General features: G+C 40.9%; 2 protein-coding genes across 5 annotated transcripts in view; both read right to left on the bottom strand.

Annotated features, from left to right (window-relative positions):
* Positions 1-1,162: 1,162 nt before the first annotated feature.
* On the bottom strand, positions 1,163-15,000 carry rbm46 (RNA binding motif protein 46). 4 transcript variants are annotated; one of them, XM_053860925.1, is made up of 10 exons: positions 14,834-15,000; positions 14,115-14,270; positions 13,404-13,584; positions 13,034-13,190; positions 12,720-12,849; positions 11,697-11,794; positions 9,918-10,320; positions 6,462-6,670; positions 5,711-5,813; positions 1,163-2,678 (listed from the first exon to the last, which is right to left on the bottom strand). In XM_053860925.1, the coding sequence occupies exons 1-10, from the start codon at positions 14,844-14,846 to the stop codon at positions 2,467-2,469; spliced, it is 1,662 nt and encodes a 553-aa protein (XP_053716900.1). In that variant the 5' UTR covers positions 14,847-15,000; the 3' UTR covers positions 1,163-2,466. The 4 variants fall into 4 exon arrangements, with proteins under 4 accessions (XP_053716900.1, XP_053716901.1, XP_053716902.1 ...); XM_053860926.1 differs by lacking the exon at positions 14,834-15,000 and adding an exon at positions 14,388-14,749; XM_053860927.1 differs by lacking the exon at positions 5,711-5,813.
* A 207-nt stretch (positions 15,001-15,207) lies between these two features.
* lratb.2 (lecithin retinol acyltransferase b, tandem duplicate 2) overlaps positions 15,208-17,278 on the bottom strand; it is a 2,246-nt gene continuing 175 nt past the window's right edge. The window contains exons 2-5 of the mRNA XM_053860930.1: positions 17,107-17,212; positions 16,736-16,810; positions 16,326-16,478; positions 15,208-16,051 (exon numbers count right to left, since the gene is read on the bottom strand). Of these exons, the coding sequence (XP_053716905.1) occupies positions 15,896-16,051; positions 16,326-16,478; positions 16,736-16,810; positions 17,107-17,212 (490 nt within the window). The 3' untranslated portion in view covers positions 15,208-15,895. The remainder of the gene's footprint in view (positions 16,052-16,325; positions 16,479-16,735; positions 16,811-17,106; positions 17,213-17,278) is intronic.

Genomic DNA, 17,278 nt, shown 5'->3' on the forward strand with positions numbered 1-17,278 from the left:
TATCCATACGTGATGGGGGAGTGACGAGAGACGAGGCACCTCACAGAAAAATGGCTGCTGGTGATGGTGGGGGCAACAGCAACTTAACAGTAGAACCGTATTGTCGGGGGAAAACAGAGAACAAGGACAACAAGATTAGATACAGCCATCATCTAAAACAGGGGCGTCAAACGGATCCACAGACGCAACAACAGCCAGCTCCCACTGACCGGTTTGAGATCTAAAATGAGAGGGCTCACATAGATAGATCATACACTTATGTGAACATTCCAAAACCAAACTACAAACAGGCCATGGCATAGCAATAGGTCAGCAGGTTTTCATTTGCCCTCATCAGCAATGTGTAAAACAAAATGAAGCTGGAGGCTCAACATAAACTCTAGATCAGGGGTCTCAAATTTGTGGACCAGGTCCCATTTGTGGCCAGCAGGAAGCAGTTCCACACCCCGCCACTCGGCGTCCACGTATTGCATGGCTGTTGGCTGCTTGGTCCAATACGAGATGGCTGTAAAACACTGTAAATTCAATCCTGCATCACAGGAGCAAGTACACCACTGATATATCTCAGTTTTTCTTGAGTTTAGAGGAACAACGCAATGCTTTAATTTTGCTTGTCCATAAGCATGAGTAAGACTTGTCCATGTGGGCAGGTCTTACTTAATGCTCATGGCGCAACACAACGCTCAAATGTCATCACAACACTGCAAATATCACTAAAAGTTAATTTTATAATAAGATTAGATGACAATACAGGAACAACAATCTCAAAAGAAACTGAAGGGCAACAATCCAGTGCATGCGGAGATGCTTCAAGACAAGGATGTTGACCGACTATATGTTTAGTATAGTACTGAATTTAAATTCATATTTTAGGCCTTGCAGGCCACAGTAAATGAGTAGGCAGCTCAGATGTGGACCTTCAGATTGACACGCTCTAGGACAACATGCAAATTCCAAACATGGGTCGAGGGTTGTCTCAAGCCATGCTGTCAGGCAAAAGCGCTCACCAAAACACATGCACCACTACAGTATATGCCATCACTTTCTGACAACCAGTCAATAAGGAGAAAAGACAGCTCTCCTCTCTCTAGTAGCAAATGCACTACACATTCGGAATTGGAGACACACAAGCACTGATGTAAACAAACACACAAGGTTTCATGTTTATCTTTTATTCGTATGATATACAGCATGGACAGTGACTAAGACAACACAGGTCAACAACAGAGAGAAAAAAGAATCACAAAAACAACTGTTGCATTTCTAGTCACATTTTCTCTGCTTTTTTTTTACCAACTGTCACTTACAGAGTAGACATAGACATTCTAAGTAGAGATAAGTTTAGCAATTAAGATCTGAAGTGCAGAACAGATAAGAAGGCAGTGGGAAAGATATATTAGTGTTTACGAATCAAGGCAGAGTGATATTCCAGCTATACATTCACTCTGCTGTGATATGAAAGCTCACAACTTAAGTTACTTCAAAGCTCAATAAACCAAATGAGAAAATTAACTTTCTGTTTCAGAATCTGAACACGTTGATATTGAATGCAAAGCCAGGCTGAACAGGTAAGTAAACCGAAAAGAAATCTGGTTACTAACATCTGAAACTAGGAATGGGACTCCAAACTGCCCAAACCATTACCCATTTCCCTCCAAAGTCCAAATCGCAATCGAATGTATAAACCTAGTCGTTTCCTCTGTGTACATCAAGGGAACAACAATGTGACTCTGAATTTGTCTCTGATCATTTAAGAAATGTCACAAACATGTTTCTTCATCACACAAAAGTCTCTTGGATTTCTATCGTCCTCGTGGATGATACAAAAGGGAAGCGTAGCTGCAAATAATTCTGCAGTAGATGTTCTGGCACTCTCTTTGAAACCCTCTCTCTCTCTTTGCCAAGATTAGGTCTCATGTTCGAGGATGAAAGACCTTTCTTGGATCATGTTGAGGGAACTCTTGCACCAACAACCAGCACTTACCCAACAGGTGAATATTAGAGAGCAGCGTTGTAATCGGCTGATAATGACACCGGCAGAGTCGACTGTTGGCCGTGGCATTTTGGGTAATGTGAGGTGAACAGTGAGCAGACGGGCGGCATTTCGCACAGGTCGAGATAATCCTCGGTATTTGCAGGATTTGTAAAAAAACAGCCACTATCTTTGGTGGGTTTGCGGTTGAATTCGAGGCGAAGGAAAAGAGGCTTCAGTGGCTGATCTGAAATAAAGCCTCACTTTGGCTGAGACGCAGGAAAACAGGACGACGGATAAAACAGATCCCGCCATCTTTGCAAAAGGAAACGACCCGCCAACGGGATAAGAGACATAAAACAGTGAAGAATAACAAAACTGCCTTCACTTTTCAGTCTCATTCCAAGCCTAAGAAGACACATCCCATCAACTCTTACCTGGACAAAACACGAGAGCACAGTAGTAGAATGAGGAGCAACATGGGGCCTGTGGGATCAGGGTGTAGAAGTGGACATGGGGCAGAATGGGGTGATGGGAGGTGGTGGTGGAAGAAACAGAGTGGGAGTAAGAGGCAGTGGGGAGCAGCACGGGGCAAAAGTTCCTCCACCAAAGTTTGGATATCCTTGACTGGCAGCAGCTGGGACGGAGTTACAAGGGGAGGTGCATCTAGAGGAGTAACAGGATGTGCCAGTCGGATACGACGACTCTGAAGACATAACAGAGAGAGAGAGAAATGAATGCCGCATGCCGGATTATCAAAACTTACAAGGAGGAATAGAAAGCATTACAGAAGCGGGGTTAAGAGAGACAGTACTTTTTGAGTATTTGCAGCAGATAACTGATGTACCAGCACAATACTGTGTTGATAATACTTGGGCTGATGAGGCTTCATGAAACCAAAATTCAGTGCTCAGTAGGTGGCGCTCTTGGTTTAACAATGATGTGAGGTTTCACTGAAATGGTTGTTCAAATCCACAGATTTTCGAGCAGAGTGCCATCTATTGACAACACTTATGATAGGGGAATGCATATTAATCATTACTGAGGTAATAACGTGTGTATTTACTGGTAATAGACGGGGTGTTTAGAGCAAACTTTGGTGACCATTCCAAGGCTATTATAGTCAGGCTTAACAGGGCCTGAATCTGTGCTGCATAATGATTAAATACTGGCTAATGTGCCGCTAATACATGTTTGAATATATGGATAAAGTAGTATATTTATGGTAATACATTTCTCCCCAATCTCAAGCTCAACCATTTTAATGATCACAGATTCATTAGGCCACAGTTCCCTTCAGTGAAAATGTAATTTGCAGGAGCTTATGGTTGTCCGCAGGGATGTTGGACCACAATGTATTGCACTTACTGGCTTGAGCATACTGGTCTGAAACAACATGTGCACAGGGAAACAATTTCTCAGCTGAACAAAAATACATTTCTGACCAATCACTGAGAACGAGAGTATTAAAAATAGCTCTGCTCCATTGCTGGCAACGTTCCATTGAAGTTGTCCAGGACATTTTTCTGTGATACATCTGTGAATGGTTTGATCTCAAGAGAACGGGGAAAGGATGGACGGACATCTTAATAGGATTGTTATGACAACCATAAAAACCAGAGATTAACGGTGAAAAACAGGGCGGAGCACCAAGTTTAGTCTAAACAGTCTAAAAACACAGCAAAAGTCCAGGTTTATATGGATATAAGGACTGGTGAGATTAGCAAAACAGGCTGAATCTGTTTAACACACACACACACACACACATATATATATATCATATATGGTACATCATCATTATAAAGTGATGCACTTTATAATATATCATTATAAAGTGCAAAAAAAATGATTAAATGACATGCATTTTCCAATACAAGTAACATCCGACTTGGGACCTGCTCAACTTACGTCCACCCATGCTTACAAAACAAAGTTATAAAGTTTTATGTTCTCTGTATTAGTGGAATCTAAATTAAATGACTGAGACTTGGCTGGATATCATGGCAGACAAATGGCTCTGGAGTAACTCAGGGATCATTCCACCTTCGTGCAGCACTGTGAGTGTGTGTTGCACATGAACTAACTTATATCATGCATCACATCTCTGATCTACTCCAAGGCAGACTTGTCTCTGCCACCACTGGAACTGATAAGGAGGTGGGTGGGTTCATAGATGTGCTGGAGGCAGAGTCAAGCACACTGTGATGTAACATTGTGCTTGACTCTTGTAACCTCTCATTCACCAAGATTTCAGACAGTTGAGAAATTATTAAAGGAATAACTTCAAAACAGAGCATCATCATGATGAGAGACCTTCTGCGTCATGGAGAGGAGGACATTTGCATTGGTCAGGAAAGTCGGATCAGCAGGGAAGGTTCTCTTTAAGCTAAATAAACAATGACAATTAGATATTTTCCCAAAAACCCCAGGGAACATGTGCTGCTCAGTTTTCCCAATTCAAACATCTTCTCACATCCCCCTACATCTGCATCCTCGACAGGGTCTGTGAAGCAGCTCTGCAGGTGGTATTTTACTTGTTGCTCCCCAGAGGTACATTTTGTTCATCCGTTAAGCCTGTTTTCACACAGGCAGGGGGTAAGGTATGGGCTGAAGGCCTTTGATCATGATTGAGATCAACCTGTCTGCCAAGCCAAAGCACTTGCTGTCAAGCTGTCATGTGTGATTAGGTTAATACATTTTCAGCAAGAACCTGCAGAACTGTTTTATTTCTGTTTGTTCTCAGGGTTTGAGACAAGTTGCTTGAGACAAGTTTAAATCCCCGAGTGCAGAAAAAATGTATTATACAGCAGTGGAAAGTAACAGGGGAAGGTCAAAGCTCACTTTAACTGAATTATGTTTCCATGACATCTCATAATTTAGCACCTGCTACATTTTGCCCTTGCAAATAACTGCAGCTTTCCGTTCAAATAATGAGCAGCGATGAAGTCGCAGTGTACCAAGGACAACAGAATGAAATTGGGGAAAATGTAAATCTGATGTATTAAACAGCAGCATCGATGCAGGACCTGGGTCCAACATAGCACAGTTAGCTGGCTACGAAGCTTTCGCATTAAATTCCTTCTCAAGCTTTTCAAACATCTTTCATAGTAAAAATGTAAGTAAAAATGTGTTGCTACTTTCTAAGCATATTTATAGGCATTTGGTCAAATACTTTTTTTAAAAGCAAAAGCCAATCTGGGACAAGTGTTCTCACAATGTTCATTAATCCTTTTCAAAGATTCCTGGATTCAGACAGTGATGACCGGATCACTCCCAAAACTGAATCATTAGTCCCTTGTCCCATCTCACGTTCCCTAAAAAAATGTATCGAAATCCATCCATAACTGCCAGACAAACTAATGCCGTCAAAAACATATCCGCCTCAACAAAGGCAATTAAACAATAGTGTCAAAACCCGGTCCTTTAAAACCCCAATAAGCTTATTTATCATTGTTTAGACACTGTCCCTAATCCACAGGAGCTAGCAAATGCTAGCTTAGTCTAAACCAGGAACGAAACATGTGTCTAATTTCTGGAGTCTCCCTTTTACGTTAAGCATTTTCGCTCCACTGTTATGTTTACACAAACATGAATGGAATTCACGTTTGTATTATCACAGAAAAGTAACCTAGTGGGCTCTGAAAGTGAGGACGTTTCATACGGCCTTAGAAGCCCATCACAGTGTGTCACTTAATAGGCTTCCCCAGCCTCCAATACTCCGCGCCACTGAAGTCTTACCTATGCTAAACAGTGCAGTCCGCGCAGCAAGTTCTTTAGCGTCATCCAACAGCAAACACAGCCTGTCCGGCATGTACATGCTTTGCAGTGATGATATTATCACCTGCAGATACACAAGACATTTTCAAACGACTGAAATACATCTGACCAAAACCTCCTGAAAGGCTTCAAGACCTTTGAGGAGTAAACCTAAAAAAAGTCTATTTACTAAAGAGACTATTTACTTTAATAGATTGTCAAAAATGTAGCTCAGCTCTGAGTGACATTGTTCTGCTCAGTTCTTGTTTTTAAATATTCGGAAAAATAAAAAAAAACAGCGAAATATGTGTTTGAAATAGTTCAACTGAAATATATAAATGGAAAATCACCTTTTATGTCAAGAAAGTAAATTTTGGTGAGAAGGATGTCAGAGGTGGATGCCATACGGTATAACTTTTGGTAACAGTATGACAATACTGAAAACACATAGTACTTATACATACTTAAAATGTCCAAATATATATAGATTTTTGTTCATTTTTTTTATATATATATATAAATATATTTGTATATATATATATATATATAACATTTTTGGAGACTGACAACTACAATGTTTAAATTGCACAAGGTAAAAAAAAGTTTTGGTTTTTTTTGGCTCAGCACTGAAGCCTACTCAAACAACATGAAGTCAAATGTCCACTGAGTAGTAGACCTCAAATGACCACATATCCATTCAATTAGTTTAACCCACCAAATGTGTCCAACCAACCTTGTAAACCAGCAGCATTTTTCCCTCCCGCCCTGGCGTTGAATAAAGGTAGTACTCTGGCGGCGACCATGAATTTTTGCTGCAGTAGATTTCAAGCAGGCTGACAGCCGAGTAAATCTGACTCTGTTTCAAAGACAGAGGGCTGATTGGGGTGAGTGGCATTCCAGGATACAGAGGAGAAGTAACCAGGTTGGTTGGTTCCCAAGTGTCTGGGAACAGAGAGGCATTCACATTAAAACTGACCAGAAGCAGAGCAGGTGAATTCCAGCCAGTTCATTGCCAACACTCAGGGGCTCACACTTAATTTACATTCACATTCATGTTGCCTTCTACAACCAAACATGGTTCTATCATCAACATATTGACACTATTCCTTGAGGAACAAAAAACACCAGATACAGATGTTAAATGCCATACGATTAGGAACCACAGAGGGACATAATCAGCTCCAGTAAACAAACCACTTGATCCACATCAATCATCTTGATAAATGGAACAAATAAGATCTGCAACGTGTTGTTAAGTGCTGACTGAGTCTGACCTATTTGCTCACTGTAATAGAAATAAATGATAGCTGCAAAAGATGGACTTTGTCCCGCAAAGCATGAAAAAATGGACGCCCAGTTTTTCTCAACATTATCAGTGACTGTATAATGCCCTGATCGTAGTGTCATGATGGGATGTCTGACACCGATGACAGGTGGAAACTGCCGATAAGTTAAAAAAAAAGTTTAGACTATCGTTCACAAAACTATTCTCATAGCTTTAAAATCAGGGGAATTTTTTGGCATTTCTTTTGGCACAAAGCTCACTCTCCTCGTTCCTCCCGCTCTCGAGCGCCATGCAGTGAGATGCACTGGGGAGCGGTGCCAGACTAAATTGTGGACATTTAGCTTGTAGTAAGGGAAAGAATCATTATAGAAGTGATGCCCAGGAGACTGAAAGCGTTATTGTGGAAACAGCTACTGCGTTCATCTCTGCTAACGATTATTTGACTCTGATGTTTGTTTTTCTAAAAAGTTATTTTTGTACAAATAGACGTTTACGGCATGTTTTTTACTGACCAATCTACCAGTTGTTAAGTCAGTTGTTGGCATAGTGTGTTGGGAGGTGAATGGGCTGGGGGCGGGACTTTGGACGCCCTGTTTCAAAATCCTAGCTAAAAGCCTGCTATAAAGTGTCTCACAAGTTTTGATGTCACCATTTTATGCAAAGTAAAAAGAGCAGTGTGATGTCCTCTTTGGCCGGCTGTTCTGGGTGAGATCAAATGCCTTCCACAAAGTCTCACAGGCAGGTTTAGGCTTCAGAAGAACAGGCGTGGATGACACAAACAAAGACTAGCTGGACTCCATCCACAGGAATGTAGCCGCTAACAGGGCTGGAGAGGAAGTAGCAGTGGGACCTCTGCCATAATGTTGAACTGTGAGACAGCACATTCTAGAGCTGGTAAAATACAATGACAACAATAAACTTTAGAATTGTTTGCTTGCACGACTAGAATATCTCAAAAATAGAGGGTGTATTTCATTACTGTATAATTTTATAACATAATATTTAAAAAAGACGTGAGATAATGTGTGTATAACATGTCAATGCTGGACAGAAAATGATATGAGGCCATGTTTCTATGATGATGATGATGACGAATGATTTTGGCTTTTGATTGCTGTGGTCTTTAGATTTTGCTCACCCGATATACAGTCTATTTCGGTATAATGGTTTCTTGCAATAATTTTCTTCACTAGTTGAATGTAGTTTATAATTAGCATTATATGTTGGTATGTTTAAATTACTAGTAAAAGAGGAAGACTACAGTATAATATTGTAATATTAATAATATATAATGTAATATTTACAACCACACTGTAAATAAAATTGCTGTCTGTCCGTTCCAGCTTCTAAATGCAGTATTGAAGTCATTAAATCAGTCAAATATGTGATGTGATTTTGGCGCTGCTGCTCATTGGTCCGCTGTGACTTGTGACTCAAATGAAATTTGAGCCACCGGTTGGACTTTGAGGCTTCACAAAACAGTGTGTGATTTTCAGAGCCCACTTGATGCGACCATCTGCCCTAAACTTAGTCATGGGCTGATGATGCTTCATGTCCTCATTTTCAGAGCTCACTAGGTGGCACTCCTGATTTTAAAATGGCCATTTAAAATGGTCGCTCAAATCCAAACATTTCAGAGCAGACAGTGCCATCTAGTGGGCACTAACAATAGGACACTGTTCCATTCGACCGCATCAGCTACCAAGTTTGGGACCTTCAAATTTGATTAACTATATACAGAGAAAAACCATAGATCCAAATAACCTAAATTAACCTTTTCTTTCACCTGAAACATTTTTCAGTGAATCACATACAAGGTGATGTCATCCACGATGAGGCGACACTAAATGAGACTGTGCTGAAGGGGAATTTCGGCAGAAAAACCTTCAGAATGAATGCACAACGACTGCTGTGTGCACTTCATCTCTGGAAAACTTCCACCCTGATGTTTAAGCTAACTTTTGTCTCAAATATAAAAAGCAATTAATCATGATCATGAATCGAGTATCGCCCATAGTTCATTATCAGATCTCTGGAAAAAGCAGCTTGCCTCCATCGTTAAACTCTCACATTGTTGGCTCCATTTACTCCAATCCATCTCACCTCAAATGCACTCATCAGCCCACGTGCTGTTATCTAGGGTGGAAGAACGATGGCATCTCATCAATATTTCAAGTCCATTTGAGACAGACTTGACTCTAAAGCTTCTTCTCCTTCTCCAAAATGGCCCGGGGCAACGGAGGCAGTAGGTTTTTGCTTCGTCAGCAGATTTAGGCACTCCGTGTCAATATTTGAGCCACAGAATAAAAAGGGTCAGTTTTGACCCTAGACACTTTTAAACTAGAAAGTTTAACTGGAAGGCAGCTGCGATGAGAGCCAATCAACTCGCATTAGCCACACTTCAGCCTTGAACTGTAACTGCTAGTTAATATTTCATTATAAATATTATAAATAACCCTTACGTCTATTGAAGGAGATTTCTATATGATTTGTTTTGATAAAAATCTCCACACAACCCACAGTTGATTTTCTAATCAATAGGACAAACCATCGAGATGCTGACTGAAAAGCAACGAGAGAGAGCATAGCTTTTTTTTCAACTGCCAGTTCTGTTCTGTAGTGATGAAAATTGTGTAAAGCCATGTTAAATTAAAAAAGATATGATAATCCAACCAAGAGAAATTATTCATACACTGTTCGAGTCCCTGAATATTCAGCTGCAGCTTAAATATATAATGTCTTGTATCAGCAAGCCCCAACCTGCCTGGATTGTGCAAGATGGTTCACTTAGATTAGATTAGTCCTCGTGTTTCTTTGTGTTATACCTTGTGTTAGACAATTTCGTAATGGGTCATGTAAGAGAAAACAACAAATAATATACGTCTTTTGTTATGTCCTTCTCACCTGCTATAGACACACTGATGCCTGGCCTGCTTTCAGGTGAGCGTGGCCTGGGTTTGGGAGTCCATCTAACTTCATCCCCTCCATCATAGCTAGTCCGAACGCAAGAACTGAGCATTCTTCCTCGTGTCTTGTTTCCCTGGGACCCGCTGTTGTCGTTCCTCTTTCTGACTGCACTCATCTCTTTATTCCTGGCAGGTCTGGCCAGTATCACCTCCACTTTAGAGTCATCAATCAGGGCTCCATCCATGAGCTTCAATGCTGTCAGTGCGTCTTCGCGACAACCGAAGTGCACAAAGGCGGAGTTGTTGTTGTACATTTTGACTCGCTCAACAGATCCTGGTTTAAAGCGTGAAAACTCCCGATGCAGAGTTTCTTCAGTGGTTGTCTCACTAATGTTACGCACCTGAAAGACAAAGCAAAGCATTGGCCTTCTCGTAGGTGGAGTGTTTCAATCCACTAAAACTTAACCTGCAATTTCCCTCACGTCAACATCAAGACATTTACTTTTATATGACAGACTAAGTGACGAAAACGTGATCTACAAATAAGTCTCAACAGATACAGTCACGTGGGAGCAAAAAAATCCCCGGTGCAACAAAGAGGTTTTCTCTAATACTCTAACACCCCACGTATTCTACTGTGTGCAATAGGAAGGTCTACAAAATATTTGATCATGTGATGGTGTATTTATTTATTTTTGTTGTGTTTTGAACACAATCTCTGTTATTTGTTGACTTTAATACCAACAATGTTGAGAACTGACAAATCCAAACTGTGAGGATAAATAAACAAAAAAAAAGAATATTTGTTTGTGTCTGTATAATGCAGCCAATCTGTGGCCACAATCAGGTGTCAATCTGTGGACTATTGGCAAATTCTCAATGCAGCAGGTTCAGGCTTTCCTTTGTTCCACTGACAGCATCTATGGGAACACTGCTGAGCTTACAGCCTGGCACCCAGGTTATGCTGCAACCATACTCTATTTCGTATATGTCACTGCTCAGGCCGCCGAGTAATGACGTTTCAATCCCCTATATGCAATGCATATGGCAGAATCGACAATAAATCTAACTTACCTATTCTCCTCTGGCTATATATTAACCTCACAGCATATTTACTGTGTTCATTATTATTATTGGTAGTAGTAGTAGTTTTGAAACCTGACAGACCCAGTTGTTTTTCATTGACCTACAGCATGAACGAGCCACTCTACTTTGAAAACAACGCAAGGGAAAAAAAAAACAGCGTTTCATCTTCAGTGAAGTGAAACTCACTCTTTGGATGGTCAGAAGGTTAACAACAGGGTTTTATATCAACCTGCTTCCTCTCATCCAGCAAAGCTTTGCACAGAAAAAGAACTGAGGGTAAAATTTGGGTAACCAATAGTGACCCCAGCGTCACCCACTCCCCTCTAGAGGGACCAGAAAAAGACTACTCCCTGTTTTTAGCTGCATGTCACCTGCTGTATAAAAAATAGAGATCAAGTTGAATTCCTTTGAGCAAATACGTTTAATGTCAATAAACAAGGTATTACAACAAGTCTGTGTGTTTGATGTATGAGCAGATTGCATTATCATTGTATGAACATGGAAGAGTAGGTGAATTTTTGGGATTTATCAAGGAACTTCTGAAAACTGACACGATAATAGTTGAGAATAATCTCTTTTAAAAGTGTCTCAAGAACTTTAGTTCTGATGGATTAGGGGATGAACGATCCCTTCATTTATAAACCATGACGTTTAAACATAAAAAGCAGAAAGAATGAGTGTGAAAACTTACATATAGAACTTTGATCAGTTGCATGGCCTCCTTGTCCACAGACTTCCCAGGCTTGGCCCAGTTCACCTGGATCGTGTTCCCCCACAACTGGAAGGTTCCTGTGAAATCCAGATTTGAAGCATGACTGCAATGACTTCATAAACAGCTAGGTCAGCAAATTAAGCTTGACAAAAGTTTGATGTCGGAGTCAGCAAGGTTCAGCAATGGTAAACTTTTCAACAGTGGGGGACTATTTCACAGATCAAATTGGACCGGATGCTCTTACCAACTCACTAATGTGTGATGTGTCACAGTTTGTGTTGCATGTGTGAGCCTGCCACCCTGTTTATGTGTTTCCACACATTTGCGTCAGTGTTCGCTTCAATCAGGTGGGTTAGTTCTGGCTGTCAGATGACGCATGACTGTCTATGCAAATGAATACACAGCATGGAAATATCATCATATGCAATTGGTCAATACATTGTCCCTGACTTATTTTGAAATATAGGAGACCAACACTGCTTCAGCTTTGAGGAGGATGTAATGTACAAATGTATTGAATACATATTTCATGTATTTTCTCAGGTATTCAGACTAAGGGCTTAGATAAGGACAGGACTGTCATTACACATCATTTATTTCACCTACATAGCTTCATAGCTCACCACGCTAAGTATAATACAATGAACTATTTGGAACATCATCATTTCCAGCAAGTAGTTACTCCTGGAACCAAATGGACTATTAGCCAGTGAAATGGCTCCACCTGCTGGATGGACATGTAAGTACATAACTTCAGGCTCGTGCTTTTCTGCTTTACTTCTTTTGCTTTGTATTCTTTTGTCTTTATTGTTATTATTATTATTATTATTACAGCTACTTTCAGAACAGTCAGAAATAATGAGCAATAATAAGCATAAGAATATTTATTGAATATCACAGGCTAAAAGATCTTGGTCCCAGTTTATTTTTTAATCCTAGAAACTCCATAACATATTAGCTGGTACCTTATTAAAATTAATTTGGTCTTTCATACTGACATACCTGGAATAAGTTTCCTCCGAGCCATGGCTGCTGCTTTGTGAGATTCATACTCAACAAATGCAAAATGGCGGTTCCTGCCCTTCTCGTCATAACCAGGAGGAGTAATGACATCGACCACACCGTCAGTCAACTGGGTAAAACACACAAAGAGCAGTCATAAACAACATTAAAGTGCAGTCTCTCACATTAATGTTGCCGATGAAAACGACACAACAGATCACATAAAACCTCAGTCTAAGTAAAAAAGGGGTTTTTTTCACATCATGTCTCCAGATGAAAAATAATAACAACAGTAATAATGATTTGCGTAATACCTTTTTCATCTCCTCCAGTATTTCTTCCTTCGTCTTTTCCTTAGGGATGGAGCCAATGAAGAGCCTGCAGTTATCCAGACTCAAACACACTCCAATGCATTTCCCTTGACGGATTTCGTAGTTGTCAAACATCACAATTGCCCTCTGAGCTGCATCCCTGGGGAACATTGATATTTATTTTTATCAATGGTTCAGTTTCTTCTCATTTAAGATAAGTACATGAGTCACAGGGGTGAAGCTTGACCATTCTACGGGTGGTTTAACAGTGTAAGCAGTTCTTTCTTTTTTTTTCCCCCAAGGATTGCCACAGCAAGTCAATACATATAACGTGTATTGTTGAGCGCCACAGGTTTACAACAACAGTCAATACCTTTCTGTGTACATGACGAAGCCATAGCCACGGTTCTCTCCACTGAACTGCATCATCAGTCTGAACTCGTAGATCCTACCAGCTCGCTCGAACAAAGGTACCAGTTCGTCTTCAAACATGTCTCTTGGAATTTTGCCAACAAAAACCTCACATCCCCGTGGAGGTGACGGGCCCTGCCAACCTAGAGCAACACACAAGTGTATTTTGAGACTTCACTCCAATAATGTTACACACAGCCAGATCCGGAAAAGTGCATAACTAATTCCAGAAATTTTCTGTCAATCTCAACCACTTAGACCAGTGGGTGTCAAACCGCAGTGGGTGCAGTTTTCTGTTCCAACCCATCATTGGGACGCCTTCTCACCAGTTAGGTATCTTACACTGTAAATCTACACTGTAAATCAGATGAATGATGATTTGGTGCTGTCTGATTCAGCTGACATGTGCTTGCAGGGTTTGAACAATAACCTGATTCCACTGCAGCCCTTTGACAGATCAGTTTGACACCATTGAGCCTTACACTGTTTAAAGCGTCTCCCTCTTTTGGGGGCCAGCGAAATATTGTTTACCGCATCTGGATGCAATGATCCAGAACTTATCACACTTTTACATGGAGTGGCAATGATGACACAACTTCAGCCTAAGTAACAGATCACATCAAACCCTGGTGATAGTTTCTTAGAGGCCAAGTTGGAGGTCAAAGACACGTACCAGGTGGGGGTCCCCCATACTTCCTCTGTCCGTTGTCTTGCATGATGTTGTATCCCGTCCTCTCCATGAGATCGAGAAGGGCCAACTCTTTTGAGCGAGACTGGCTTTCACCCGATGAATTCTCATTCACGTCGCTATTGGGCACGCAGCTTTCGACTGGAAAGCAACAAATATTGCCAAAAATAGTGCGTTTAATGTACAAACAGCATTGCCCTCAATTCAACAAACCATTGCCCTCAGTTTACTCAACCCATGTCATTGTGAATTTCTTACCTTTCATACTACCTCAAAGGGCTTCTGACCACAGCATTTAATCACTACTGCACATGAAATGCGAGAAGACAATTGTGTCGACACGGTGTTATTTAACGTTTATAAAGCGAAAGATGAAAGGGTGACGAAACCTTTGTGACGTATCAGAGGACGGAATACGTCTCAAAGTCGCCTTCAAAGTGAAGTGCACCAACAGAAAAACGTCAAACCGATGTTCGTTGAGTTTGATGAGTCTTATATTTACGGCATGAAAGTTCGACGTTTTGATATTTTATCCTCTGAAACGAACCGGTCCAAATAGCATTAAATAGTACATTGTATTCAAATGCTAACGTAGCTATTTTAGCGGCTAGCATCGTTAGCTTGGGCAACATATGCCGTTTTTATTTTGCCAAACGGTTGACAGGAACAAAATGTTTCGTAAATCAAGCTTGATTTGAACCTACCAGTTTCCTCCATGGCGTTCGAACTTCTTGTCGCAGAATAAAAACGAATAAAGGATAAATATCGAGTCGTTTAATGGGGTTTACTTGATGACCGATGCACCATGCGATGACAGCAGACGTCGAAGGAGAGTGGAGTGTATGGTGGTGATCGCGAGCCTCGACTTCTTTATTCTCAGTGAAGTGCAAAAGTTTGTAAAATGACACATGCTACTTAGAGCTCAACGGAATAGATATAAAGACGTAGGCGGGAAGCTTGGCTCTGTGCTTTCTCCAAAGACCGGCTCGGGGGCCATTTGTGGCCCCTGATCACATTTATGTGGCCGTCCATCTCTATTTTCGGCAATATAGAAAATGAGCACTTTTTATTAAGACCGCTTCAGTCAAAAGAAACTTTACCATGCTGAATTGTAATGCTGATTGCAGAATGTAAAGCGTTTACTTGTCTGTCTGTTATGACAGCTCTGTTTCAAACTTCTGAAACTGTTCGAGTGTTTAAAACATTCAAAATTGCATTGCTTTTTTGAATTAAAAGTTAAGAGGAAAAGTTGTCCGCTACACATTTGCTTCTCACTCAGGCCCAATTTGAAACATTTTTGGACATTTCCTCCTTAGCATGTGAAAATATTTGCAATAAATCTGTCAAATAGAGATGAACGCTCACTACTTGACCAAAGAAAACACAGTCTCGGTCCATCGCATTACCAACACCAAGGAAGTTATTTTCAACAGCGTAGATTTTTCTGTCTGTTCCCAAAATCACTTGAAAATTTATGGCGGGATCTGGATGGATTTTTCAGGAAATATGTGAAGTGGGACAAGAAACAAATGGTTCAAATTTGGACTGATCGGAGTTGCATTCTCAGTGCTTTTCTAGTTTTGTAACACTTGGCTCGGACAACATCAACGACTGGTCCTGGTCTGCGCATCAATTAGTCAAACATTTGTGCAAAGACAAGTATTAAGTAATGGCAGCAGCAGCGAGGAATAGTTGTTTAGAACGCACATTTAAATGTAGTCATTACATGTCATGATCACAGAGTATGAACGCATTTTCCCCATGTTTCACGAAGTAAACCAGATGATAAATGACAGTACGAATGTCATCACGATGGTCCATAAGTTTCCATCGCTGCAGGCGATGAGCAGGTACAGTGACAGCAGAGTCATCGCCAAGGCAACACACCAGTTCAGCAACATCCGCCTGATTGTTTTGCAGAACTGAGGAAACAAAAAGATGTTTCTTGAATGTCAAGCCGTCTAGAAAGAATGGACTTTACACTGAAAGCTACAGATTAGTTTGATTTCCCTCACACTTAACTGGATTAAGCTGCAGACCAGGGCAACTCAGTCAAATAAACTCCAAGTATTAATCAGCTTTCAGATTTGTTTTTGACTCTTTAAAGACAGTAACACCACATTTGCATTCTTTGACTCAAGTTCTTTTTCTTCAGGTTCTGGGTACATGTGTCGGACATAGCCAAGCGGGCCTCACCTTGAAAGTTTGGAAGCTCATGGCTGTGCCATAGCGGCAGTACATGACATAATGTTCACAGTTGTACCACAGTAAACTGTAGCTTCCATTGCCAATCAGCTTTGTTGCTCTCTGCGCGATCTCATCACCCTGAAGTGGTGGACGACTGCACACCTGTAGGACGACAACATGGAGACGAGATAAACAGAGTTTTGGTGAGTTACATACAGAGTATGTGCTCGATCAGATGTGCGACTGTGTTGAACCCAAAACTGTTGTAGAAACCTGTAGCAAATCTTTCACTCTAAGGCAATTCAGATATACCAAGGGAAATGTCGGGGTGCCTCACACCTCTAAACCCTTTACAGACTTCAACCCATCAATCCCATTAAAGGGAATCAGTGGGTAGACATGATGGTGTTCTTAATTACCTTATCCAGTGTGTTGATATGAATTGGAGATCCATAGGCGAAGTCATCCACTGAGTCCACCCTCACGCTGCCACGCTGGAGGACAGCAATCAAAGACATCAACACTATGAAATATTTATTCTTTTATTTACTGCAAAAAATGTGAAATCAGTTGTGAAGTGTGTTGAGTTGATAGAGAGGTGCTAATCTATTAAAATAATCTGTTTATTGTAACTGTGATGTAGCAGAGTGACTTCTTGGATGTCCCATGCCAGGAACATTTCAAGAGAGGCATGAGGCACTGACTCTGTGAGATGAAGTCCGGACCAAATATGTGTGCATGAGTTCTTTGTCAAGTGCCCTGGATGCTGGCAGTTGTAACCCTGCTGTACCTTTGTCATCGCGCCCAGAATGAGCCGGACGTTTGTGACCATTTGTTTGATCTGCTGTTGGTCTCGAGAGATGAGTGGCAGGATATCAGGGATGAAGTGAGCCACTCTGCAGGAAAGATGGGAAACAGAACAATCTTAGCTTTCTAACTCCACTGTGCTCCCAATGTCATCC

Source organism: Synchiropus splendidus, chromosome 3, assembly GCF_027744825.2.
Source record: "Synchiropus splendidus isolate RoL2022-P1 chromosome 3, RoL_Sspl_1.0, whole genome shotgun sequence".
Taxonomy (NCBI): domain Eukaryota; kingdom Metazoa; phylum Chordata; class Actinopteri; order Syngnathiformes; family Callionymidae; genus Synchiropus; species Synchiropus splendidus.